General features: G+C 41.7%; 2 protein-coding genes and 1 pseudogene across 3 annotated transcripts in view; 1 reads left to right on the top strand and 2 right to left on the bottom strand.

Moving 5' to 3' along the window:
- Positions 1-10,377, top strand: part of GLDC (glycine decarboxylase) — a gene marked incomplete at its 5' end in the record, with an annotated part of 94,253 nt that extends 83,876 nt beyond the window's left edge. The window contains 4 exons of the mRNA XM_004373544.2: positions 3,641-3,736; positions 5,272-5,444; positions 7,510-7,590; positions 8,128-10,377. Coding sequence (XP_004373601.1) covers positions 3,641-3,736; positions 5,272-5,444; positions 7,510-7,590; positions 8,128-8,271 — 494 coding nt within the window. The remainder of the gene's footprint in view (positions 1-3,640; positions 3,737-5,271; positions 5,445-7,509; positions 7,591-8,127) is intronic.
- LOC111820066 (60S ribosomal protein L9 pseudogene) lies at positions 1,366-2,759 on the bottom strand (annotated as a pseudogene).
- A 4,001-nt stretch (positions 10,378-14,378) lies between the features above and the next one.
- UHRF2 (ubiquitin like with PHD and ring finger domains 2) overlaps positions 14,379-18,790 on the bottom strand; it is a 90,891-nt gene continuing 86,479 nt past the window's right edge. For both annotated transcript variants that reach the window (XM_004373487.2, XM_023728604.1), the window contains one exon: positions 14,379-17,974. In XM_004373487.2, the coding sequence (XP_004373544.1) occupies positions 17,828-17,974 (147 nt within the window). In that variant the 3' untranslated portion in view covers positions 14,379-17,827. The remainder of the gene's footprint in view (positions 17,975-18,790) is intronic.

The raw sequence follows: 18,790 nt of genomic DNA, 5'->3' as shown, positions 1-18,790 counted from the left end.
GTACTGTGACAGCACACTCCTCCTTTCCACCCTGATTTCCTGTGTCCATTCAACCAGCTCCTGGCCCTCTCTGCCTTCTCATCTCACCTCCGGACAGGAGCTGCCTCAGTGGCAACTGTTTCTGTTCTTGTTTTTTAATTTTCCAGAGCACGTTCCCATGTCATCTTCAGCCTCAGAAGGTGATTAACATATGGGGGTGTTCCAATCCTACAGCCAAGCCACTTGTATTTTGCTTCTCGATCATCCCACTTCCTCCTCTCCTTGCTCCCCTGACTTGACAGCTTTTCAGACTTTCAGCTGTAGTCAGTCAGGGCCAGCTGAAGCACCTACTCAATGAAGATGAAAACTTTGGCCCATCACTGTGTACCGTTTCTACTTCAGATTGTCCTGACTCGCCGTATGCCCTAGAAGGTTTGCCTATCTATCTTTCTCCTTAAAAGCTGCAAACAAAGACAAACATCTTGGTATCTGGCCTCTGACAGCCACAAGTTTACATTTCAGCCCTCTCAGCGCTCAAGTAGAGAAAGATGCTGAAATTCCACCACCGTTTCAATCTGAAAGCATTAGAATACGGATTTAGAAAATAACATCTGAACCTCATTTGGAAATGTACTTCTTTCCAAACCACTTGGTGATGATAGGGCCTCTGTGGGTGAAGGCTGGGGATTAGCAAAGCTGGGTTGGGCTTGGGTAGATGATGCTGTTCAGCTGTTGATGACCCTCTGCCTAGAAGGCTCTCTCCTTCCTCCTCTCTCCCTCCGTGTACCCAGCTGTGAGCTTCCTTAGCTTTCTGTATTAGTTTCCGAGGGCTGCATTAACAGAGGACCACAAACTGAGTGACCTAAAACCACGCAAGTTTGTTCGCTTACAGTTCTGGAGGCTGTAAGTCCAAAATCAAAGGCGTCAGCAGGGCCATGCTTTCTGGGAAGGCTCTATGGGAGGATCTTTCCTTGCCTCTTCCAGCTTCTGGTGGTAGCTGGCAGTCCTTGGCGTTCCTTGGCTTGTAAAGGCATCACTCCAATCTCTGCCACTGTTTTCACTTGGCCTTCATGTCTGTGGGTCTGTGTCCAAATTTCCCTCTTCTCATAAGGACACCAGTCATTGGATTAGGGGCCACCCTACTTTGCTGTGACCTCATCTTGGTTACTTCTCCAAAGACTCTATTTCCAAATAAGGCCACATTCACAGGCTTTGGAGGTTATGACTTCAACATCTTTTTGGGAGACACAATTCAACCCGTAACACCTTCCTCGTGACACTGTCACAGTGTTCAGGGAGCAGCCAGATGATCAGAGAAGAAAGGGTAGAGATTGAAGCTGGGCTTCCAGAGTAGGGAGCAGGGCCGGGCTTTTAAGATTCCTGAATATATGTCACTGAATTGTACATGTGGGAACAGTTGAATTGGTGTCTGTTTTGCTGTGTATATGCTCAACAACAACAAAGGTTCCTGGATATGACAGCTGATGAGGACTTAAATCATCTTGCAACTCTCCCCCTGCACATCCCAGCTGATCACTCCTTCTTTTAGGTACCTTTTTCCCCCGGTCGTAACCTATCTGTGAATACAGCTTTCTACTGTTGAATCACACTCCTTAAATTTTTATCCTCCAACATTTTAGAAGCATGTTTTAAAAATATTCAGTTTCAAGCTCTCTTACTTTTATTTTCAAATTAGCCCAGCCCTTTTGTATCTATTCATCACATGACGAAGCAGCAGTCCACAGACTAGGAATGACCAGCGCTACTTTGTTCACCAGCGGGAGAGGGTCTGTCTGCCCTGCTTATCTCTAAGTGTGCTCACTGTTTGCTGAGACTCAGGAAAACTCTTTAAGAAGACAATCCAGTTGCCATTGAGTCGATTTCCTGTGTGTGTCAAAGGAGAACTGTGATACAGTGTTTTCAGTGGCTGATTTGTCAGAAGTAGATCACTTGGCCTTTTTTCTTTTTGTGTGTGTGTGTCCTTAGCACCTGAGGTTATTTCTGAATTCTTACTCTCCATTAGTTGGAAAGCACAGTCAGTTTTATTGAAGACTACAAATCTTTAGTAGTATTTAGGATACAGATTCAAACAATAAAAAGACCCAAATGAATAGATAAATTTTATTACTACATCTTAGAAATATCACCCATAGGTCTTAGGAATCATCCAGCCTTGTTTCCATAACTGGACAGCTCTTACATTTTACTCATCAGCCTGTTGAACGGTTCCTTTTTCAGAGACATAGACACCACCCCAAAATTTTCGAATATCCTTGTTTTTAACTGCTGTGGCTTGCTGAATTAAAGCAGCTGAATTTGATACAAGTTCAGTGTCGTTTCCTTCAAGAATTAACTCATCTTTCTGGGCTTGAGATACTGAACAAGTAACACCTGACCTCATCCGAACTCTGCGGATGTATTTTTCACCCAGGAAGTTTCGGATTTCAACAAGAGACCTGCTCTCCTGAATGACGATGGGGAAGTGAGCATACACAGACTTCATCTTGTGATGGCAGCCCAGTGTAACACCCCTGATCGTGTTCTCTACATGACTACTGATAGTGCGAACTGTAGCCAGTTCCTGCTGTTTCCCCACCACTTGTCAACTCGAAGCCTCTTCTTTTTCTTTCCCAGGAATCTGAGTTCTACCTTGATGTGATTAAAGTCCCTCCACAAGGTTGCAGGATTCCGCGGGGGCCCTTCCCAGTGACTGTGTGTCCCTTCAGAGTGATGTCAATATTTTCTGGAATGTCAGTCTAGTTGCTAAGAACGGTCTTCATTTTCGAAGTCCATGTGGCAAAAAGTGGCCTTTCTTCTGATATTAAGAAAAAGGCCTACATAATTGTCCCATGAGTAGATACTTCCCTTGAAGGGTTCTCACCAGCTGTGGACTATGGCATTTGGGAAGTCCCCAGGACTGTTCTAATTAGCAAACCACGGACTTAATTGATAGTTTATTGTTGGTGATGGATTGATGGTGAGTAGCTCACGCTGGGGAGGTGGCTGCCTGGCTCAGATGAGGCTGTCTGTGTATACATGGTAGAACAAAACCGACTGACCCCCACCCATGAACTCCTTACCACCCCTGTTGTGCCCATTCCTAGCTCTCGGTCTGCAGCCTGACAAGAAAATCTCAAAAGCTCCTTTGAAGAATCACAGAAAATTCTGTGTGTCTTATGGATAGATGCTTAACACACACACACACACACACACACACACACACAAAAACACTTATTTGATGCTGATGGTAAATTGGTGAAAACAGTGTCAGTGGATCTTTAGCTCTAGAAATATTTTGTCTAAGAGGATTAGGGCTGTGATTATATGTTTAACTGCTGCAAGTAGATTTGGGGTCCTCAGAACAGAAATGATCTCTGGAAACCTGCACCAAACGTTCTTGGCACTTAAGTCCCACCTCCCATTGGCCTCCTCGCTCATGGGTGTGTTGTGGACTGAGGATGGAACACATTGGCTTGACCTGTTAAAACTGTTACTTGTAATAAGAACACAAGAAGTCTTTATTGCTAACTATATACTGACCAAGTGCCCATGGCTTCTCAGTCCTCAATGATAAGCATATGAAGCTGAATTATTTATTCATTTCCTTGGGTAAAACAACAAGCCGATGCTAATCTGGAGTTAAAGCAATTTTCCTGAACAGGTTATGTGGCTCATGAATTTATTTTGGACACAAGACCCTTCAAAAAGTCTGCAAACATAGAGGCTGTGGATGTAGCCAAGAGGCTCCAGGATTATGGTGAGTGGCCTCACGGGCAGAACTCCTTTTAGGAGGACTTGGGTTGTTGACATCCAGCGGGTCCCAGGGCTTCACGCAGCTGCCCATCCTGGGTCTTCTGATAAACGACCACATCACCAAAGCACAAACCAAACGGACAGGCGCCATAGTAATCCGTTCTGGGTATTTGCCTGTATATAAATTTTATTTAAAGGAGCCCTGGTGGCGCAGTGGTTAAGCGCTCAGCTGCTAACCAAAAGATCGGCAGTTTAAACCCACCAGCAGCTCCGCCAGAGCAGTCTGCTTCCATAAAGATTATAGCCTAGGAAACGCTATGGGGCAGTTCTCCTCTATCCTATAGGGTTGCCATGAGTCGGAAAGGACTTGATGGCTCACAACAACAACAACAAATTTTATCTAAAAATATGCCAAACTGATTGAGTTCTAGTTATTGATGTGCATGCTGACGCGATCACGGGTGAAATGTGCTGATAACTGCTATGTACTTTGCAGTGCACCAAACAGGAAGAAAGGAAGGGAGGGAGGGCGGGAGGGATGGATGGAACGGATCAACCTAGGTGGTGGGTATATGGTGCTTACTGAGCAGGCCTTTCAACTTATCTGTGTGTTTGAAAATTTTTATGACAAAATATTGGGGACAAGCCTCTAAGGCATGCAGGCATAACTCCAAAGCAGCCTGATGCACCCCAGAATTTGGGAACCACCACGCTGCGGGGCATAATTAGCTGACAGATGTATCAACCTGGGAACTGTTCTTCAGCTTTTGAAGTTTCACAGAAAAGGTGTAAGATGGGAAAAGGTTGTTTTTGCTTTTGTCCAGGAAATCTTTTGACCTATGTGTCTTCTGGATTCATCTTGCATGTGAAAACTTCTGGAAACATAGAAACATCTTCAGCCTGTGTTCAGTGTAAAGGTTTTCCTCATATTGGTCAAGCCTCAGTTTCCTCATCTATAAAATGGGGACAATAAGACTTAACTCAGACTCCTAAGTGCTTGCTACTTCATTATTTAACTGTTGATTGGCTATAAGCCTTTTATTTCTCTTAATTATAAGTAATACATGATCATTACAGAGAGATCCTAAAACATAACCAAAATGAAATAAAAATCCCAGTCCAATTTTCTGGCGATAACCATTAACATTTTAGTATATAATCTTCAAGACATCTTTCCTTATAAAACAGACATACATATAAATACGTTTTAAAAAAATAAAAAAAGGATAATATTGTTACGTAGCTTGCTTTTTTCACGTAATATTTTTTAACGTTTATTCAATTTCACAAATATACACTTTTCAATGGCAGCATATTATATGGATGCCCTATAATTTGCTTAACCAATCCCCTATTGTAGGATAAATTGTTTCCTAAGTTTGTCTTCTATAAACAGTGCTAGGGTGAATCCCCAGATACATACATTTGCAAATTTATCTGATTATTTCCTTCGGGTAAATGATAAGAGGGGGAGGGGCTTTTCATCCCATTTGGGGCCGCCAAAGTCAGTGGCATGAGTTTCCCTGCCTCCACTTGCAGGATTTCACGCCCCTACCATGTCCTGGCCAGTGGCGGGGACCCTCATGGTTGAGCCCACCGAGTCGGAAGACAAAGCAGAGCTGGACCGATTCTGCGATGCCATGATCAGCATTCGGCAAGAAATCGCCGACATCGAGGAGGGCCGCATAGACCCTAGCGTCAATCCACTGAAGGTGAGTACAACCGGTCCTTCATCCAGAATGTCCCATAGAGTAGAACATGGTGTGTGGACAGTGTGCCTGCGACCCCTGAACTCCCATTAGATAGAAGACGATATTCTCGTCCAGAATAAGACCATTCTTCTGAGAAGATGCAGTCATGACTTGGATGTTTAAATCTTCTTGAACAACATAACAGCTGGGTACTCAAGTATAATGCAGCTCTTTTCTGATCTGTTTTTGTTTATGGAATTGTCTCTTGGTTGTAGGTGCTCTCCACCACCCGTGCACCCAGTTGGTTGCCAAGGGAGACAGCAGAGGCTGAAGGACTTACTTTAGCTGGGGGAGTTTTATCATTCTGTGTCTGTTTGATGCAGTGTAGTGAAATTACAGCATAAATGTAATTTATGCATTGACCTCATAAACCCTGCATAAAGAGAAGTTCTTGACTTGGAGCAGTTCCCGCTTATAGAACACTGGATCAGTACTTGGCCTGAATGTTTTGCAACATTTATGAACGATGTTGGAGAAAAGTTTGTTAAGCGTTATCCTCCCGCTTCCAAACCGAGTCAATTTTTTTATCTCGTCAGAGCCCTAAGTTTCTTGTTAGAAACACACATCGAGCTGGGGGATCTTGAATTGAGAATACTGTGAACGCTGTGGTTATGTTGTTGTGGCTACAAGCCAGAGAACAAGCCTGAGATGCTAAGAGAGTCTCATATAAGCAAGTTCCAAACCGCCTCACCGAAGGTGGAGTGCTGAGGCTAATGGCTCCCAAGAGAAGCACCTCGGCACATGCGCGTCACAGGGTAATGGAGGAAGGCGAGTTGATCATTTTTGCTGTCCCTTAACTCCCCTTTATTTCTGGATACTGCTGATTGCTTCAGGACTTAAGTTACTTTTTTTTAAATGGCAATAGAGATCTCAAAGAACATAATGTTTAATTTCAAAAGCATGTGGGGAATAACACTCATAGGATGATGTGAAGTTTTAAAGCCTTCCAAATTATGCTATATACTACTAATTAATATACACATGTTGTTATTACGTGCCATCAAGTTGATTCTGACTCGTAGTAACCCCATGTGATAGCACAGAACTGCCTCATAGGGTTTCCTAGGCTATAATCTTTAGGGGAACACATCTCCAGGTCTTTTCTGCCATGGAGCTGCTGGTGCATTCGAACCACCAACCTTTCAGTTAGCAGCCGAGTGCGCCAGGGCTCCTTTACACATATGTAGTAGTGGTATAAAAAATGATGAGAGTGAGTTGAAGGTAATGATGATGGAATAATTTGGAAAAGGATAGTGCGGATAGCAGCACAACTGGAAGAATGTAATCGATGTCACTAAATTGTACATGTAGAAATTTTTGAAATGGTGTAACTTTGGCTATGCGTATTTTCACCAAAAAAAAGAAAAAGCTCCTCCAAGGTCGAGAAGAGAGAGTCTTGACATGTCGTGGGGTTGTTAACCAATGTCATAAAACAATATGTGTACCGACTATCTAATGAGAAAACTGTTCTGTAAACCTTCAACTAAAGTACAATAAAAAAAAATTTTTTTTTTAAATAATGAGAATGGTATGTTGTGGGGTTGTTAACCAATGTCATAAAACAATATGTGTACTACTGTTTCATGAGACACTATTTGTTCTGTAAGCCTTCACCTGAAGTACAATAAGAAAAAAAAATGATGAGAATGGTAACACTAAATTCAGGATAGTGGTTATTACCAAGGAAGAGGGCAAGCAGTCAGCTGGAGAGTGGGTATACCACCAGCTTCAAATGTATCTGAAATGTTTTATTATTTGGAAAACATAAAGGAAATATGACACAATATTGATTCCATTATGTGGGTGGTGGATGTTTTTATTATATTATTACCATAACTTTCTGATATTTGAAATATATCACAATAAAAAATTTCTTGCCTTAATCAATGCTTCCCCGCAAAGCTGAAACAAACCAAAACATCCCTCTCTCTACGGGCTTCCATCAGAGGCTTGATGGTTGAGATGAAGTGTGGGGGAGGGCGGGGTGTTCTGCTCTGACCCTCCTCCACCCGCCTCTCTGTCTCAGATGTCTCCACACTCCCTGACATGCGTCACATCCTCCCGCTGGGACCGGCCGTATTCCAGAGAGGTGGCAGCATTCCCACTGGTAAGTTCTCCTCTGCAGCTGAGTGTGCCGTCTGGTGTAGTTAGTGCTCATGGGGGTGTGAGGGGCCTCACGTACCCTGAGGGGGTTCCCACTGGTATAGTCTCATTAGAGCAGATATCTGGGGACACCTGTGAGATGTGGGCCATGACAAGGAAGGTGGAGCAAACGGATTGGCTTCTGGACTCTGAGGGCAGAGTCAGCGTGTCCACCACAGGCATGGCAGGGAGCACCATGGAGGAAGACTGAGGTGGAGGCCCTGTCAGGTGGATCACTGTTTTCTACCACCTTCTGGCAGAGGGATGCACTCTTTCCTTTCTGATCCTGGTGTGAAGAAGGTGCTCTGCAGCCTGTTCAGCTGCGGTAGGGATGGGGGACAAAGTTGGATTGTTTTGATAGCAAGGGTTGGCTTTTAGCATCTAGAGTAGTCACTGGGCAGTGGCGTTTTGGCCTGTGGGTACATCACTGCAGCCTCTTCCCCTACCGTGAGAGAAACCTCTCAGAATATTCCATGACATTCCCATCTTTCGTCTCTTGCAGCCCTTTGTGAAACCAGAGAACAAATTCTGGCCAACCATCGCCCGAATTGATGACAAATACGGAGATCAGCACCTGGTGTGTACCTGCCCACCCATGGAGGTTTACGAGTCCCCATTTTCTGAACAGAAGAGGGCCTCTTCTTAGTCCACTCTCCCCTAATTTTTAATGACTGATCTGATGCCTCTCTCCAGAGCATTTGATAAGCAGAAAGTATTTCATCTCCCACCCCAGACTGAAGGTAGGGGGTTTTATATACTGTGTATATTTTTTGTAATCTCTGTCAAGGTAAATGTAAATACAGCTAGTATAGTGAGTGGAAGCTGATCGTTGGAAGACGACTGAGTTTCTTCAGTGCCTCTGCTTCCACCCGTAGCAGTTGATGTTCAAGTTGCCTTGATTGGGAGCCATTTCGTTTTTTGCATAGAAAATTTTGGGTGTACTAGGAACTTTAACTTTCAATATAGGAAGTTTGCCGATGCTATAGTGGCTATGCTGGAGACTCAATAGACGTATTTTTGTTCCAAATAAGCCCTTGTGGGCTATGCCATTTGTGGGAAATCCCAGGGCAAATGTTTACATTTTCTATACCTGAAGACATGTTTTTCCTCCAACTAACTTGCCTAATCTGAAATAGCATTTCTGAGCATTTTCCTCTTTATCTGTGTCTGTGTTTTTTATCTACACTTATTAGTATTCTAATAAAAGCATTTCAATTTGATGAGTGCCTTCCTCTTGGTCCATTTTTCCATCTTACCACCATGTGTCCTTGCTATTTGGTTCTCTAGATTCAGAGGGTATTGAAGGGTAATGAGAACACTCAATCCAGTAGTCATTGTTCCATTATCAGTTTTGCCTTTGACTGGCTGAAGAAACAGTTCCTATGTCTTGGTCAGCAGTGAATGCCACTTCAGCCCTTTTCGATAGAACTGCATTAGCCTACATGTAACCAAAACCCAACTACAGAAGTTTAATCAAATAGCAGTTTGTTTTTTCTCATTTAGCAAGAAGTCCAGAGGTAGTAAGCCAAGGGCTGGTGCTCCTTCTGTCTTCCTGTTCTGCCTTCCTTTGCATAGGGTTCTCATCCTCATGGTCGCAAGATGGCTACTATGGAACCAGACATCACATACCCACTCTAGTGGGAATAAGGGGGAAGAGCAAAAGACAAAAGGCACATTCCATCAAAGATGGCTTCTTTTGAAATGTTTTCCCAGAATTCTCACCCAGTGACTCCTGTTTATTTATCATTGGCCAGAATTGGTTCAAACTGCCACTCCTAGTTGCAAGGGAGCATTGGGAGACCTTTTACCTTCCACATAGCAGTTGTTCAACAAACAACAAGAAGTATGACTTGAAGGAACAGAGGAATGACCCCTGAGCTAAAAGAGGAACACTGAGTTGGAATCTCCCTGGGGATGGAGCTGGTCTAAAAGTTACAAGTCCTGCTGCCAGATCACCTACGCCAAAGTTGATCTGGAAAATGTAGTCAGTTTGGGGCAGGGGCGTGGATGGTGTCTGGTGCTTGGAACTGGCAAGGGTTGCTTGGACCCTTTTTCCTTAAAAGCAGTGCTGCCTTGTGGCTTATCAGGCTTTCATGGGGTAACCTGGGAACCTGCACCTCTCCTCTGTCAATAATTGTTCCTACTGGGAGTATCTGTACAAATGAGATTTCGTTTTCAACCTACATCAAGTCAAAGATCATGGGCTTCATTCCTTTACAATTCTAAAACGCAAGTTGGGATTGCCTGTAATTTCTGAATGCAAGAGAAACCGGAGGGTTGACTAAAAATCAACTATGAATTGTTATTTTTTAACAGACCTAAACAAAAGAAAACAACTCTGGGTGCTCTATGAGGTCTAGGGCTTTCAGAACTGATGCAAGAGAAATTTCAATGTTTTCTGATCTGTTTGTTGCATAATATTTTAATCTTACTAGTAAAAATTTTGGCTAGTTCTGGGTGTGCCATTTTTAATTTCCTACAAATGAGCTTCTGAAGATCATTTGAAAAAACAAGACAAAAAACTTGGTAAGACTCAGAAGACTTAAGTTCTTTAAATAACAGTCATAAACTCCCAGAAAACAGGGTGGACTCCAACGGCACCAAAAGTGATGTCAGTCATCCTAAAAAAATGCAGACTTTTCCCCAATGGTGCTGCCGCTGGGAACCTGATCCAAAACTGCCACTCGTGCAGCTAGGAGTAGCCAAAGGAGAATTAGATGTAAACAGATTCTTTCTTAAAGTCTGGCATAAAGGGTGGAAAGAAAAAAAAAAAAGATAACTTGTGTTCAAGACATTTTATCCAACATGAACTACACAGGAATATTAAAGTTCCCCCAAATCGAAGAACTAAATGTTTTTATTGGTGAAAAGAAGCTGCTTCCAATGCATTCCAGAAGACAATGAGGAAAATACTTTCCATGAAGGAGACAGTTGGGCAGGCTGTTAAATAAACTTGCAAATAGCAAAGGAGTGAGTTTATAGTATGTGGTGCCAGCCATGTTGGGGTGGGGGTGGGGGCTAGCAGCCTGATATTTGCGAGTTTCGTCAGAAAGTTAGCCTTAGCCTTCGACAGTGTCTGCCATTCAAAGAAGTGCTGTCCAATCTACTGAGCCTGAGGCAGGTTTGGGAGGACAGTTGGAACAAAGGTGCCATAGTGAAGCAGGCTCAATGTAGTCCTTGAACAACTTCATTATTTCCCAGAAATGAGCTGAAATTAAGAATGAAGCCCCTGGTTTTTAGAGTATGAAAAGGAGAAGAGTCTAGAAAATAAACATGCTATGCAACAACAATTAGCAGGCATTCTGAGATGAAATTTAGTTCTCTTTGGAATAGTGTCTTAATCTAGTTTTCAAAGGGCCAAAGGATATAATATAAATTAAAAGTGAATACCGGAGTAAATAATCAAACCACTAAGTGAGGCAGAAAAAGCAGTGGTAAGTTAACACATAGCCTTGAGTTTAAATTCTAGTTCGCCACTAGCTGTGACGGAGGGGAGGAACTAACTTCTCTGACACTGCTTCCTTGTCTGTAAAATGGCAATAATGCCACTTGCCTCACAGGGTGCGTGTATTAAGTGAACTAATGAATGAAAAATACCCAACAGCACTCACTTCTTTTCTCTGATGCAGAATAAGCAGGCGTGGAAACCATTCCCATCCCTGCTCCAAAGACATCACATGCTAGTGGACTCTCCCCTTTTCTCACTTTTAAGAGCACAAGTTCTAAAGGAGAAAAAGGAAACCACTGAGTGTCAGTGGGGAGAGGACTGAAAACATGGAGGTGACTGCACTGGATATGTGACTTAAGAACTGGGGTTTCAATGCCCTTGGAGGGATGATGTCAGGGAAAGGTTGTTAGGCAGTAAGGCTCCAGTCCTGATAGAGGGAAAGGAGCAGAAATAGGGCTTGTTTAGAACTTGGAGAGCCCTATTCCATTATGAGGACTGAAAAATTGGTATCTACTAGCCCAGGGTCACAACAGGAAACAAGCTATCCCAGGTCATGGTGGAAACAAATTCACCCAACACGTGGCTGGGCTGCATTTCAATGCAGAAGCCAAATTTATATCATCAGCATAATGAAGGAGTCCCATGCAACAAAATTTAACACAAAAACTGGCTAAGTACCAGGAAACTCTATAGCAGCAGAAACAACCTAAAATTGCTCCAAAGGGACAAAACTGTATCCACAACCATGGTATAAGCAAAACCCTCTGACAAGAAAACTTCTGCAGAAGATGAGCTCACAGACACAAATTTAAAAAACACAATGAAATTCAATGCTAAGCACCAACAAAAGGGAGAGTTCAAACTTAAGGAACCAGAGATAAAAGATTAAAAGGACTTTGAATAAGTATGTTCTGAATGCTCAGAGAGATAATGTAAGAACTAAAATCCATAAACAAGAACAGGAGATTATGAAACAAGAACAGATAAATGTGAAAACAGAATAAAATGATGCTCGAAATAAAATAAATTATTTAGATGGTTTAAATAGTAGACTAGACACAGTTAAAGAGAAAATTTAATAAACTGGAAGAAAGATATGAGGAAATCACTTAGAACACAGCATGGAGGGAATAGAGAGATTAAAAATATAAGAGATGTTAAGGTATGGACGGTAGACTGAAAAATTCTAGCGGGTCGAGAAGAGGCTAGAGAAAATAGGAGAGGAGCAATATTTTAAAAAGAGAATGAGAATTTCCTAGAACTGAAGACATACATTTTCAGTTTAAAGGAGTAAACTGAGTCCCAAACAGAGGAAATAAAAATTAATCCACACCTAGATACATTTTAGTAAAACCCAAAAGCTATTAGAGAAAACACCTACCCAACTTTCCATCAACAATAGATGACAGAATACAATGGAATATCTACAAGATGCTGAAGATAACTGGTAACCTAGAATTCTAAACCCAGCAAATTTACACATTCTTGAAATGACAAAATTATAGGATGGAGAACAGATCAGTGGTTATCCGGAGTTAGGGTTCAGGGCAGAGTGCAACTATAAAGGGGTAACATAAGGGAGTTTTTTTGTGTATGATGGAACAGTTGTGTATCTTTATTGTGGAATGGCTACATGAATCTATACATGAGATAAAATTTCACAGGACTATACACACACATAAAAATGAGTTCATGTAAAAACTGGTGAAATCCAAGTAATTTAGTGAATAGTATTATACCAAATCAGTTTCCTGGTTTAGATAACTTACTATGGTTATATAAGATGTTATCATCAGGGGAAGCTGGTTAAGAATACCCAGCTTTTGGTAGGCCTCAAGACCTTAGTTGGCTGCTGGCCAGAGACTTCAGTTCCTTGCCACACAGACCTCCCTACAGGTCAGCTCAAACAGATTAGCCGGCTTCTCTCATGTGAGCAAGAGAAACCAAAAACCAAGCCTACTGCTGTCGAGTTGATTCTGACTCACAGCGACCCGAGAGGACAGAGTAGAATTGCCCCATAGAGTTTCCAAGGAGTGCCTGGTGGATTTGAACTGACGACCTTGTGGTTAACAGCCATAGCACTTAACCACTACGCCACCAGGGTTTCCAGTGAGCAAGAGAGGGCACCCAAAATGGAAACCACAATATTTTTGTAACCTAATATTGGAAGTTTTATCCATTACTTCTGTTGTATTCTATTCACTACAAGAGAGTGAATAAGTCCAGTGCACCCTCCAGGGGAGCGGATTACACCAGGATGTGAAGACCAGGTGGGGATCACTGAGGGCCATCTTAGAGGTTATCACACTATCAAGCAATTTATCAACAGCTCGTAGCCAATTGACTTGGACATTAAAGAATTAAGTTGTTTAAAACATGTGCTATATACCAGGAATATCAATAGTGGAAGTTCTAGTCCCAAAATTGATTACAACACTAATTAACAAATTCAATTACATATCAACTGGTAGGCTGAAGAATTTAGAAATGTGATCCTATCAGTCAAGGTAAGCTCAGTCATGCTGTGTTAACTACCCCCAAACCTCAGACTTAAGATTGACTTCTCATTTATGTTGCATGTCTACCGCAAGCTGGCTGGGTCCTCTGCTCTGTATCGTTCTCACTCTGGGACCTAGGGTGATGGAAGAGTTCCTATCTGGAATGCTACTGGTCTCCATGAAGGGAAAACTCTGGAGGGCAAATTAAGTGCTCTGGCCATATGTGATACACAGCATTTCTGCTCACAGCTAACTGACTCACCGGCTACAACTTACACAACCACAAGGAGTCTGCCAAGTGCAGTGCACTTGAGAGCCAGAAATACTTGGTGAATAGTACAAATGACTACCATGGTCCACTCTTCTGGTCACCAAATATTCACATACACTTGTCTCCTACAGGAACTACACATCCTCAACAACGGTTAAAATTAGAAGGAATAACAATACCAAGTGTTGGTAAGGAAGCACTGGTGAGGATGTGGGGCACTCAGAACTCTCATACATTGCTGGTGAGAATGTAAGATAGCATAAACTACTTTGGAGATACGTCTTCATTTTTCTTGAGTAGATAACTACGAATGAAATCGATGCTTTTATGTTAAGTGTATATTTAATTTGATAGGAAACTGTCCAACTGTTTTTCAAAGATTTACACACAAAGGTTCACAGCAGCTTTATTCGTAATAGCAAAAACCTGGAAACAACCGAAGTATCCATCAGCAGATGAATGGATAAACAAATTGTGACATATCCATATATAATGGATTACTCAGCAATACGTTCAAATTTTGGCAGTGTCCATTCTGTTTTGTCTGTTGCATTTTTTTCTTTTTTTTTTTACAATTATGTTTAGTTCCAAGAATTTTAGTCTCAAATTACTCCTCTTCCATAGCAGCTTGTTCTTATTCTATCAGTGTAATACAATTTCATACTTGAGGGCAGAGTTTAAAAAATTCTTCTTCTTTCATTCATTGTTTTCAACAGCAGTCATTTGGTCTGCTCTACCCTGCTAGCTAGCTAGCTCTTGATTTCTTGTGTCCAGTGACTGGTGTTTAATAATTTTTTTTTCCTTCTGTGTAGGCTCTTATTTTTCCAGGTTAATAAATATCAGTTTCTTCAGGAATTGTGAAGGTCTGGTTGTGGGCAAGCAAGGGTAACTCTTTCCAAAGTCAGCTGGTGGTGAATGGGCCATGAGGCTCAATTCCCTCAACTTGGGTAGACAGTCATGAGCTTTCCTGTCTTTCTAAGTGTCCAGAAGAAGAGTGAGGAAAGGTCTGGGCTCTAATGGGCAAAGTGAGAAATAGCAGACGGAGGGCAAGTCAGAGCAGATCTCTACCTGGCTCTCATTAGTAGGATCTATACTGAAACCCAAAGCTTTTAAGTGTATAGGTGTTATTAGCATGCACACGTTTGTTGAACGAACCATACTACTTAGAAGAGAGTTCTAGAAGTAGAGGTTCTGCCTATCCTAATTAGAAGATATAAAGTGGTATCTGATCTTCACTTTTATTGAGAAAAAAATTCCATGCACATGAAAATGGTTGAGTACTTAATAGTAATCACTGTGCCTACTAACTAATAGAATCCAGTGAAAAGCTCATCTTTCAAACTTAAGCCTAAGATACTATGTACCTCCTGAAGGACAATCACACCCCCTGCGAAGAAGTCTTGGGAAAAAAAATCAAATCTGAATGTGGTCATGCTTTAATTTTAACTACCAGTTCACAGAAAATAAAGAGAAACATGTTGAACTACACCACAGGGTTACAATCAGCAAAATCTATTGTCAGAAACTATATAGAAAACCCAATTTCAACACACAAATTGCAGAAGTTGGGGGGCGGGGAAAGATGGAAGGATATATACAGATTAAAAGATTCTTAAGAGGCATCAACTAATCACAATGTGAGGTCCTCATTTGGATCCTGATTCAAACAAACCAACTAAAAATAAAATAACCATTTATGACATTTGAGACAAAGAAAATTTGAACATTTACTGGATATTGGATATAAAGAAATTACTGCTACTTTTTTTTTAAACGTTTGACAATGGCATTGTGGTTATGTTTTCTACAAGTCCTTATCTTTTAGAAATACAAACCAAAATATTTCTGTAAAAAATCTGGAAGTCTTTTTTTAAAAAAAGTTCAGTAGCAACATAAAATTGCTTAGCTTTGGGCCATTCTTGACACCTGTGAACATGCTAAACTATAGTCAGCCTTCTTTCCGAGTCTCTACCATGTTACAGCAAAGTTAAGACAATCCATAGTCTTAGCTGTGGAAGTCAGTTAGCTTGCTAATAAAAGTGGTTGAATTAAACCTGGTAAAGCAGCTGTACATGGGAGGTATTCCCCACTCTTCTTGCAGAGATGTGGCCAAAGCTAAAGGGAATACAGTGCTGGATGAGGCAATTTAACCACCTACTTTCAATCTAAGAAGGTCCTATTTAAATTTGATTCTTCAGAATAAAAGCAATCCCAGTGTCTATCACTAGCCCTAGGTGAAAATGGCTCCATTCGCTGAGCTCCAAGTGTTTCCCAGAACCTGATTTTGAGTTTAGTTGAATGCAGGAAAAGCACTGAAACGAGTCTGGTATATGTTTCTATACTGAAACCCAAAGCTTTAAGTAGAATTGGGGCCCTTTTCTGTTAGCCGAAGTGTCATGACGGAGCTCTTCGCTGCACCACACAGAAGTAAAGACCAGTGGCTCGGGAGCTGCGCTGTCTAAGTCTACGGACATCTCTGTACTTGCTTGGTGTGTGATCTCTGGGGAGTGACTTCACCTTTCTGTGCCACTGATGGCCAGCCAGAAGATGGGGATACTAGTACCTGCCTCTGAGGGCTGTCGGTAGGATTAAATGAATATACATAAAAATGTCCAAGTGACTAGCACAAAGTAAATATTCCATAAATGCTAGCTGTATTATGCGTCTGTGTGTGTGAATGGATCTGAATTTAGAGGCAGGAAGACTGACTCCATCTGAAAACATGGCAATATAGTTTTAGAGAACATAGCAATGTTTCAGAATATTCTTATCTCTGTGAACTAAGAAAGCAGCACTGATGATGCTAAAAAGGAACGTAAGATTGACGTTGTTATAGATAACAGAAAGTCAGGAGGTTCTTATTGTCAAAGGTAATCTCATTTAGTAAAACCAAAAAAACAAAACAGAACAAAAGAATCACATCCAGGATGAAATTTGTCCTTAGCCAATACTTAAGATCTCATTCTAGTTCTCATTACCAAAATCAGAAGTAAAAAAATTGTGTAAAATGTCTGTCTCAATAAAAACACACAATGAGCAAACTCTGGAAATAACTGATTCTTAAAAACTCATAAGCCAGACAAATGTAAAAAAGCGAACAAAATGAGCTGTTTTTCTGGTCATAAAATATTTATTAAGGTATACTTTAGGGAAGATAGTGAATATAAAATGTAGGATCACAGTATGAAGCAATTTCAATCCTCTCGAAGGTCAGCGCTGCCCTCAACGCTCTGCAGATGTAAAACCCCTGGTGAGACTCACCGCGCAGCCAGACTAGCTCGCAGCGGCTTCTCACGAGCATTTACAACTAGAGCATCGAAATACCTCTTTTAAGTGCAAAACGACACCACATTACACTAATGCAGCAACAATGCATCCGTATTCTCATTAGTCATTAGTAGTCAACTTGCATAAAACACCAGAAAAAAGCACAATGGAGCTCACAAAATGGGCTAAAAAATGAAGCTGTCCTTGCAGAATGCACATTGTAATGGAAGGAGAGACACTAAAAAAAGGTGATGCACAGCACAGAAGCAGGCTGCGTTCATGCCAGCCGTCAGGTGCCACTTCCTTTTCCGTAATCAAATTCCATGAACCAGGCACAACTAATATCTGGGAGGCAGTGAGTAGCTAAAATTTCATTTGACTAATTATTCAATGATTTTTAAAATCCCCATAAATCTTTTCTGTCCTGAGGTAGTTGCAAAATAAATCATAACTTGGATATCAACTAGGGCTGAGGCTTTGACTTTTTACTCATTGAAACTAGTCGTTACTGGCAGGAACTACCTTTTGAAATTTAAAAGACAGTTGAGAACTGGGCCTCTCACTACACACACAAGATGATGGCTGTGTGGAAAAGAGGATTAGCTGCTTCAGAACGTGAGGAGTAGGGTCCCCCATCGCTTCCACCCTCCCCCATCCACTTTAGATTCTCTTTATTGTCCAGAAAGCCACCAGGAGCAACACGGTAGAAGTGGACAGATCATCGTCCTTTGCTGTAGCCAGGGAAGAAAAGGTCAAGTAGAGTCTGCAGGTTCTCATTGGGAGTCATGATGTAATTCTGGCCAAGGTCATGCCGGCAAGCGGGGCAGGAGAAAACTTGTGCCTTAAAGGAGCGCTGTAAGCAATCCTAAGGCAAAAACAAAACGCAGTTTCATCTGAAGGTAAAGCACGTGGAAAGATACTCAACGACTTACGCTCTGAAACAGGGACTGGAAACTCCACGTTTGGCAGCAAAAGCACCACACGGGTGAACGACGGGAAAGGCCTGAACTCACACTATGGAAAGCAGTCTACCGGCAGGACGGCAGCACCTCCGCAGCGCACACCGGGAGACTTCAGTGAGGACTGAGCATTTCTGTGCTTCAGTTTTCTCAGCCAGTAAAGGAGGCTATTAGATTATGTACGGGTCCTACTTGGCTTCACTTTTTACGCTGGATTTTAATCCCATGCCTTCCTGATAGATGACTATTCAATGATTTTTAAAATCCCCATAAATCTTTTCTGTCCTGGTAGTTGCAAAATAAATCATAACTTGGATATCAACTAGGGCTGAGGCTCTGACTTTGTACTCATTGAAACTAGCTGTTATTGGCAGGAACTACCTTTTGATATTTAAAAGACAGTTGAGAACTGGGCTTTTCTTTAGCTGACTAAACAAAAAGGAAACGCAGGATTCTCTGTTACTTTAAAATGTATTCAAGTGGAATGGCTAGAACTGTTATATATTTTAACAACTTACTTAACACACAATCACATATGTGGAAGGTTTGTTCCCATTTTTCAAAAGAAACGGAAGTTCAGAAGTTAGATCAGGGCACACAACCACCAAAGAGTAGAGCCAGATTCCAGCCTTGGTTTGATTAAAATTCAAATTCCTTTCACTTCACACTGATAACACAATACTCGGTTCATCCGGGTTTGCTGCCTGACAGACTCCGCTTTA

Source organism: Trichechus manatus, unplaced genomic scaffold (genome assembly GCF_000243295.1).
Source record: "Trichechus manatus latirostris isolate Lorelei unplaced genomic scaffold, TriManLat1.0 scaffold00025, whole genome shotgun sequence".
In the NCBI taxonomy this organism is placed as follows: domain Eukaryota; kingdom Metazoa; phylum Chordata; class Mammalia; order Sirenia; family Trichechidae; genus Trichechus; species Trichechus manatus.
The sequence above is the reverse complement of the archived record's forward strand: the minus strand, read 5'-3'. Positions and strand labels throughout refer to the sequence as shown.